This window comes from Pezoporus occidentalis, unplaced genomic scaffold (genome assembly GCF_034315485.1).
Source record: "Pezoporus occidentalis ecotype Australia unplaced genomic scaffold, CSIRO_AGI_Poc_V1 ctg128, whole genome shotgun sequence".
NCBI lineage: Eukaryota > Metazoa > Chordata > Aves > Psittaciformes > Psittacidae > Pezoporus > Pezoporus occidentalis.
The window spans coordinates 520366-529471 of NW_026913082.1; the positions used below are offsets into that span (position 1 = coordinate 520366).

Genomic DNA, 9106 nt, shown 5'->3' on the forward strand with positions numbered 1-9106 from the left:
GCTGGGGATAAGCAGTATGTGCTCAAAGCAGTCGCTGCTCTCCAGCCTGTATAGGTCAGTAATGCCACCAGAACACTCTTCACTTGTGGATGAGCAAAGCTGATCTCACCTGTGTTACTGCTGAGGCTCTGGCTGCTGTGGAGCCAGATGCTGCCTGTTGTGCTCACAGGCTGAATGTGGCTCCTGTGTAGTGCAGGTGCTCCTGGCAGGAAGCAGTTAGTGCATCAGGATGTGTTAATTAGTTGCATGGAATGGTTTTGTACATGTAGATAAATGTGCATGTAATACGCGTGTGTGTGCATGCATATATGCATATAAGACACATAATAGATGGTCAGCCTGGCTGGCCTCTCACACTCTGCAGCACCGCAGGGTCTCGCTCCGTCTGTTTGTAGGTCCTGGAGAGCTGTTCCAGCAGGAAGATGTGTCTTGGGCTCTGACCATTTTAAAGGATGCTGTTGTGGTCCCTTGTTAGCACTTACCCACCACCAGAGCCAGGCAGGGTGAAGCTGAGGCACCTGCTGAACTGGTGCTTCTTGCTGGGGCTGTCCCTCCTGTGGGACATCGGTGATGGGATGGCAGCAGCTCACTGCAGCACCCAGATCTGCGTCTGGACGTGGGAGGCAGGAAAGCTGCAGAAGTGGGTTTCCGTGCTCCGAGCTCCTATCCAGGGCTGAAGCTCCCTCTGCAGGACCTCTAGCAGTCATGGCTGGAGCAGCTCAGGGAGCTGCAGTGAGCTGCTGCCATCCCATCACCGATGGGATGCTCGAAGATGGGCTGTCTCCAGGAAAGGCCAGCCTTTAGGGTGCGAACCAAGATCTTTGGATGTTCTCTGGATAAATTAGCAAAATGCTTTTCCCCAGTGCTCTTCCTTTCCTGAGCCACACCAGGAGCTTCCAGGATGGGAGGAGGGGGCATGACGGAGTGAGGAGCAGCAGCAAGCAGGCTCATTGCTTGAGCTCCAGGGTTGGATGAGCTGGAGGTACAGTGAGAAGTAGTTGCGTTTTTATCCGGGGTTGTCAGTCTGAGACTACCATGGCAATGTGGGTGGCTCTGGTACAGGATGGAAAGACACCAAGGTGGCACATGGAGGGGGGTGTCTGTGGTGGCATTGCAAGCAGAGCAGAAGGAAGCTGAGAGCCTAGAAAAGCCATTTGCAAAGGTGCAGGGCAGGAGTTCATTTTCTCTTCTTGCTGTGGGGCATAACTTGGAGAAAGGAATCTCCACTAATGAGCTGATGAGACATCACCTTCCCATCTGAAAACACTGAGCAGTTCAACATCGGTTTAATACACCAGATATGATCTCCTCACTCCATCTGTGGCATTGTTTGTAAGTATACAGGCAGGAGAAGTTTAGCAACTGAGCCCTCTGGCTTTGCGTACCCAGGTATAGGGTTGTGTAAAGAAAGGTGGTGGTGTTGCTTCCTCCAGCAGTGGATGATCAATATTCTGAGAAGCAGTCATCTACTGGAAGCCAGTGAGGGTTTCAGCTTCTGCTTTTCTGCAGGATGAAACCCTATCTCACATCACAATCAAGGAGGAGACCAGCACGTATATATATATGTATATATATATATAGTTTTCATAGTTATACAAATATATCCATATCCATCCAGTTGGTTACTGTATGAAATATCAACACCTTAATATTGCTCATTACCTCCAGCCTGGTTTGATCATCATTTACGTCAGGAACCTGACTCTTGCTGACTCTGTGCAGCTCTCTGGGGTCTGCTTGGCTGCTTAGGGTAGGAAAGCAAGTGATAAGTAGTAAAACCTCAGACAAGTAGGTTAGAGTTTTCAAAAACATTGTTTCCCTATATCCTATTATGTTTTCTTCCTTCCTCTTGAAGTAGATTAACAAACCAAAGCTTTTGAACTTCCAGGGGGTGGCTATTTGTCATGTTAGACCATTTTTGAGGTCCCCCCCCATTCCAAAATCACACGGAAGAGCCTTCCCCTTGCCCACCCCAAATACCTTTTAAAGCATGAAAAAGTTTAAATCTTTTTAAAGATCCTGAAGGCTGACTTCTAGTTTGATAGGGTCTTTCTTATGCTGCGGCAGCCTCAGCTGAAAGGGTTGGCTATTTATTTGAGGATGAAGCCTGGTCCACTGAACTTGTCCCTGATGTGTGGTGTGGCAGCCAGAGGTTCAGCATCCCTTCTCCCTGCAGCTCAGCATCCTGGTGCGGGCAGCCAGTACATCTTCCTTCCAGTGTGCCTTTCTTCTGCCCATACCTTTAGACTGCAAGGCAGTGTCTGACAGCTCCCTGTGCAGATCACTTGGAATTAATGTGGCATTTCTCAGTGAAGCCTTCAAAAAGGCACCCGGTGTGGCACAAGCTCTGAGGGTCTCACCAGAAACAAAGGAATCATTGAGTTTTAAAGCAAAGAAATTATAAAACAACTGTTTTGTAGGGGAAAACCAAAACCAACTAACCAGCAACAGAAAGCAAAAGATGGAGAGATTGTTGCCAAGGGAAGGAAGAAGAATTGGGAAGTGAGCTGGGACTTCATTATTGCTGTGTTTGTCCCTCGAGGAATCACAGATATGACTGATAGACTGGAGTACAAAGATGAAGAGAGATTTAGCCACTCTTAGCAAAAGATGGGAGTATGTTGCAAAAATTGAAGTGGATTCAGGCGCTCTGTGCTTGTGGCTGCTGACCGGTTGGCGGCAGGCTGCAGAGGTGGCAGGCTGCCTTTGCACTGCCAGCGTGAGCTGAGTAGTGTTTATAGGATCAAGCTTCCTATCTCAAATGCTGATTTGTTGCTGGTTTTAACAGTTCAGAGATGTGCTCAAATCCTTCCCTCTGCAGAAAGCCCCCTGGTGCTCGCTGCAGAGCTCCGTGCATGTCCTGTTCCGCAGCCTGGGGCAGCAGCTGGATGTTCCCCATCCTTCCCCCGTTTGCTGCTCCCTTTTATGTCTGTATTCTGTTCTTTTTAGGACTGCTGCCAAACTGCACTCTGTCACCTGGGACAAAGTGATGGAAGAGATGAAACACAGCAGGACCGTGTTATTTTGTGTGCAAAGTACGTTACTCACTGTGCTTTTCTTTCATTATTAGGAAATAGTGGACTGGTTCAATGCCATCCGCGCAGCACGGTTTCATTACTTACAAGTGGCATTCCCTGGAGCCAGTGACGTTGATGTGAGTTTTCCTGCAGTTTGGTGGTTGTTGGGTTTTTTCCCCTTGCTCTTTTTTAGCATTTTGTAAGCCAGCTGGAAAGCCCGGGGCATACTATATCCTTCGGAGGGTTTTACAATTACTGGGTTGAAATTCTTGCAGTGGGATGTTGAGCCCACGTGCAGCACCTGTTAGAACATCCATCCAGCCTTGGAAACCATGTGCATGTGCATGCACACGTGCTCAACCCTCAGGATGTGAGTCGTGCTTATGAGTAACTCCAGCGCTGTCACATGTGCAGAAGCCATGAGCATCTTTCTCGAAAGTTGTTGCTGTAATATTAAAAGCTGAAACAAAGGCTGCAGGGTAGAAAAGATGAAGGCAAAAGAATGCCAGTGCTGCACCCAGGTCTCCGGGATGAGTTGTTGTGTGCAGGTCAGTGCAGCCTGTCTTATATCTCTGTCTTGTATTTTCCGGGAGCTGGAGCTGCTAATTGCATTACCTTTTGCTAATATAATACTAGAGGCATTATTAATGCAAGCTGAGAGTAAGTGTTCTGGGTTGCAGTTGCACTCCCATTGGTGTGTAATGTCACTGGTTGTTGCTGATTACTCTAGAGCTAACCAGGAATAGTTGTATACTTTCCGTAATCATTTCTACCCGTCTCCATATTCTCTCCTTCTCCTAAAATTGGCTGGCACATCTGAATCAAATTGCCCCCCAAAATCCCTCGGACCATAATAGAGTTGGTGAGTGTTCATATGCTCACCCCTCTGGCAGTTTCAGTGGGAGATAGGTTACTGATGTTTTTACTTATTATCCCCTTCTCATCGGTTACTCTTTGGAGTAAGCAGAGGACTGTAATGTTTAGCAGTGTTCAAGTTTTGACTTTGGAATACTGAACATCCCTTCACAGCATTCAGCTTGGGGAGACCTCTGTGGAGACTGGGTTATGTACATGAGGTAGCTCCAGCCGGGGTGTTGCCATCATTAGCATTTGATTTATGAGTCCTTTACCCTGTCAGAGAGATGAAAAGGCATTAAATTTAAACAGGAGCCTGGTTGAATGCAGTAGAGAGATATAAATTGCTCGCACCACCCTAAGGATGCCCAGGCTGCCTCTGCAGCTCCTAGGGGGCGAGGGTCTCTGATGGATGCTTTGAGGACCCATCTGCAGGGTGGGAAACCTCTCTGAGCTGAGGGTGATGAGCGCCATGCTTAGCAAAATGTCCTCATCCCTGTCCCAGAAGCCACACATAAGGGCTATGGATGCTGCAGAGCCCTTCACTGCCTATAATGAAGTGTCCAATACAAAGATGCTCCCAGCTGCTGCGGAACAGCTTTGTGTTTTTGGATGGATGTATTTTGGGGTGTCTTTGCCTTACAAGCACACACCTGCTCAACCTGTTTAAATAAAAGGCAGGAGCAGGGGCGGGGAGGCACGTGGCCAGGTTCATCGGCCCTGTTTTTGGTGAGACTCATCATCTTTCAAGAGGCTTTTAGAGGCATCTGCTAAGATCTCACAGCTACTGCCTTGTCTTCACTAAGCAGCGTTAAAAATATCCCTGGTGCTGGTAGCTGTTGTCAGCAGTATCTGCAGGAATGGGGCGTGCACAGGCAGTGTGTGCTAATGGGGTTTTACAGGGAAATTATACTTCAGGGCTTGTGTGAGGAGCATCCACTGCATCTGCTGGAGGAGATGTATCACCAGAGCTGACCCATGAAGTGGGATTTGGCCTGGGGGCTTCTTCTGGAGGCTGCTGGACAAGTGCTCCAAGATGCGTCGTGTTTCTGCACCCCTCTCTTCTGAGCACTTTGGAGGGGTGGGACTGAAGTGTTCAGCCAGAGCTGATGCGTGAGCTTGGTGGGGGCTTTCCTTTCAGTGACCCCCTGTCCACGCAGGGACCCTCAGCTTCCTCTATCTGACACTGCTCTCTTTTCTCTCCTCTTCGTCTGCCTCCAGCTGGTGCCAAAGCTTTCTAGAAACTACCTGAAGGAAGGCTACATGGAGAAAACGGGGCCAAAGGTAGGGTATAAAACATTTCTGCAGCCCCTCTAAGCATGAATCCTGCTCTTTATGGGGCTGAGAAGGGTGCTGTGGTGGGACAAAGACACCCTTGTTGGAGAGGCGAAGCCTTAATGCCATGAATGTGTTAATAACACTTGGGAGCAAACATTTACAAAACCCAAACCCACTTCACGAACCAACCACACCATCCCCATCTTCCCTTTCACTGCCTGTTCCTGCAGCCCCACCTGCTATAGCTGGCCAAGTGGCTTGTGGTGGCTCATGGTAGCCCAGAAGCTGCCTGTTCTCAACTTTCCCAGCCCATTGGGTTCCAAGTACATTGATGCTCCTGGTAAGAGAGGAGCTGTGCTGCTTTGGTATGTAATTGGCATTTTTTGACCCTTCAGCAAACAGAGGGATTCAAGAAGCGATGGTTCACCATGGATGACCGACGGCTCATGTATTTCAAAGATCCCCTGGTAAGATGAAGGTTCCTGGGCTGGGAATTGGCAATAATAATAAATGATACCAATCTGCAGTGAAGCTCAGGCACTGAGCCATCATTGCTACGTGGATCTGCCTGGTATCAACATGCAGTAGCTCTGTGCACAGATATTCACCAAAACCACTTTGGAAACCCTGTGCACCAGCTGCAGATTTTTCTGGATTTTGGATCCCGGGTGCTGGTCCTGCATTGTGAGTGCCCTGGGAGGAGCTGGAGCAGAGCTTTGTGGGGTGGCTGGTGCTTTCAGTGTTTGGCTGCTGCACTTCGCTGATGGAGCTTCTAGATGGTGCAGGGTGCTTGAGAAGCAGAGCTCCCCTTCCCCATTAAGCCTGCCTGACTGCTCTGCTGTATCCTAGGATGCCTTTGCTAGAGGGGAAGTTTTTATTGGGAGCAAGGAAAACAGCTACAAGGTCCTGGAAGGGCTCCCACCATCCACGCAGGGAAACCACTGGCAGCACGGGATAACCATTGTCACCCCGGATCGCAAATTCCTCTTTGCCTGCGAGACAGAGGATGACCAGCTGGAGTGGATTACAACCTTTCAGAAAGTTATAAGCCGGCCGATGCTGCCTCAGGAATACGCAGGTGTGTTTGCTGGCAGGGCTGAAATCAGCCTTGACCCCCCCTTTATTCCCCATGTGTTAGAGGATGGGAGGAATGGAGGGGGGTCGGGGATACAGCGGCATTGCTCCCTCCTCTGCGGTGCGAGCAGGGCAGCCCTTCCTCACCAGGGGAGGATGCAAAGTCTGCCCAACCACAGGAGTTCTGGGAGGAGGAGGATGGTATCCTATCCTCCTTCATCCCTTCAGACATGATGGCCATGGTGCTATATGGCTGATCAGTCACCCAGTTACAAGGATAATTGAAGCCAAGGAGGATCAGCAAGACAAGGGCCATCCACAGGGAGGGCTTGCAATTGTGCTATGGCCACCTGCCAGCATTGGTCCTGCTTTTAACTTTATTTTCTCTGTTTTCTTTTCTTTCAGTGGAAGCCCATTTCAAACATAAACCTTAGCTGGGACTGGCTGGGCAGACCTGAGGAGTGAGCTTCTGTTTACAACACAACGTGGTTTTATTTGAAATGTTAAAAATAATGAATAATAATAACAGTAATAATAATAATACTACTACTTCCCTTTCCCCTCATCATTCACTTGATCATGTTGGAAACCAAGAAGGGTGGCAGTGAAATGTCGGATGCAGATCCAACCCAAAATTCAGCTCTGTGGCCGCTCCATGGGATGCGCTGCTGGGACAAGTAGTCCTGTGACCCCAGCACCCCCCACCTGCTGAAAGGGGTGTCCCACCAGCTTCAGCGGGACAGCAAAGACTGTTGGTGGCACATCTGGGGGGACATGGGTCTTTTCCCCTTGAGCTGGTTCCTGGGGGCTGGAGCTGAGCATGCCCACAGCCCCAGCTCTCACCAGCCTCCTTTGTAGGGGAGGAGCAGGGGCATCCTCATGGGATGTGAAGCAGCAACCTGGAAACACCCAGAGTGGTGATGTGCAAAATGGCTGAACCTCCTGATGGCATCAGGGTAAATGATAAGTAAATTACCTCACCTGGGGAGCGGTGGTGATGCTGGACCCAGGCTCAGGGTCAAACAGGATTTAGAAATAGAGGAAATTGGCATCATTGTCCTTGTCACCTGCTTAATGAAGGAGGAGTGGTGCCCAGTGTGGACAGAGCAGTGCTGTCTCCAGCCCTGCAAGGGGGACACCAAGCCACAAGATGATGCCAGGGAAGAAAAGCTTCTTGGGTTAGGGCCCATGCTCTGCTCCCCGTGCCATCCCCATTCCATGGCTGGGGGGCGTCACACCATGGGGAGTGGGAGGTGCTGAGCTGTAGGTGCAGTTTTGCTGACAGTCTGTCCCAGCCCAGTCCCACAGGCCAGTCCCTCCAGCCCACAGCACGCTGCTACTCCAGGCTGGTGATGGCACTTTTTCTTTCAGTAATTCCCTCACTTACTTTTCTCTTTTTTTTTGTTGTTGTTGTCAATTTTTGTTCATTTTGTCAGTTTCCCTGCCAAAAAACAACCCAATATAAGCTGCTTTGAAGTGACGTTTCAGCGCGGTGTTGAGCACTGTAATTCCTGTGGTCAGGGCGGGCGGGCTGGGACCTGCACACCATGTGCTGGATTTTTACCCCCAAATGAAAAGTACCAGCCCCAGACACGGACCTGTCCCACGCGTTCCTTAGGTTGGTGTGTGTAAATGAGAGCATCTCATCGGCTGTATGCATTCGTTCTGTCACTGGTAAGACACCTGTGGTACTAAATGTCATTTGAACCAATAAATTATTATGTCAGAGCTGTAGCCTTGTGGTGCTGGGGCAGGGGGAGGGAGGTGGGCTTAAAATACAAGTAGGTGATGGTGCTGGCAGCACGCTGGGGACATGGGACACCCACAAATCTGCCTCATCCCCCAGGAGGAGCTGCTGCATCACACGTGTGTCTGTTTATACCAGGTAAATCTATTTCATGTAAATTACACAATTTATGTATATAGCGTGTTACACGTATTTGTGTATGTGTGTGTAATATGGAGTGTATATTGTATATGTTTTATATATAATATTGATAGTATTTATGCACACACATGCACAAAAGATATATATTAGGAATATAGAGATGAATAGTTAATAAATAGCAGTAGAATAACTAAATAGGATAATAGGAATATAGAAATAAATTTATTTCCATATTCTTAGGAATACAGAATTAGTTTAGCAACTAAACTGTGGATAGTAGAGATAGCATAATGTATAATACACTTTTATGTATATGAGCTGAATATAGTTCATATGCACATGTGCATGTATATACGTAGCCATCATTAGACGTGATTTACGAACGTATAAGCTAAATGTATTTTATACATACATCTGTATGTGTATAGACATGTTTATAACTGCAGGAAGTGTTTATATATTATATACATGTGTATGCTTTTCAAATAGGTATAAAATATATGACTTAATTATAAAGAGAAATATATTGCATATAAACATACATACATCCACCTGCATTTGTGTATGCGTAACTATACAGAGATATTTAATTTGTATTAAAAGTCACAGTCTGACAGTTACTTAAAACCCCAGGCCTATCAGGAGCAGGGAGGGGAGAGGCTGCGCTAGTTGAGTTTCTAGCTAGCTGTAAAGATTGTGTGTGTACACAATTAATCATTATTAATAATGGCATGGCATAGAACTTATTATTTAATTATAAATTATTATATATCCAAAAGACTGTTTATATGTTTGTATATATACATTTTACATGTGTGTGTGTATATATTTTAATACATATTTTCAACACACATGTATGTTCTGTACACACCACTGTAATTACTGCACCTGTATTTTGTCCCTAGAAGCTGCCTCTGGGCACACTGCAGGTACAGCCCGCACCCAGCAGCAGATGCACAGTGTGCTGTGGTGCTGTGGTTTGGGCTGGGTGCAC

At 47.7% G+C, this 9106-nt stretch overlaps 1 protein-coding gene across 1 annotated transcript in view; it reads left to right on the forward strand.

The window, feature by feature from the left end:
* Positions 1 to 7952, forward strand: part of ADAP1 (ArfGAP with dual PH domains 1) — a 58866-nt gene extending 50914 nt beyond the window's left edge. Inside the window, exons 7-11 of the mRNA XM_062607982.1 lie at positions 3071 to 3154; positions 5094 to 5156; positions 5546 to 5617; positions 6000 to 6228; positions 6630 to 7952. Coding sequence (XP_062463966.1) covers positions 3071 to 3154; positions 5094 to 5156; positions 5546 to 5617; positions 6000 to 6228; positions 6630 to 6658 — 477 coding nt within the window. The 3' untranslated portion in view covers positions 6659 to 7952. The remainder of the gene's footprint in view (positions 1 to 3070; positions 3155 to 5093; positions 5157 to 5545; positions 5618 to 5999; positions 6229 to 6629) is intronic.
* The last annotated feature ends 1154 nt before the right edge of the window (positions 7953 to 9106 follow it).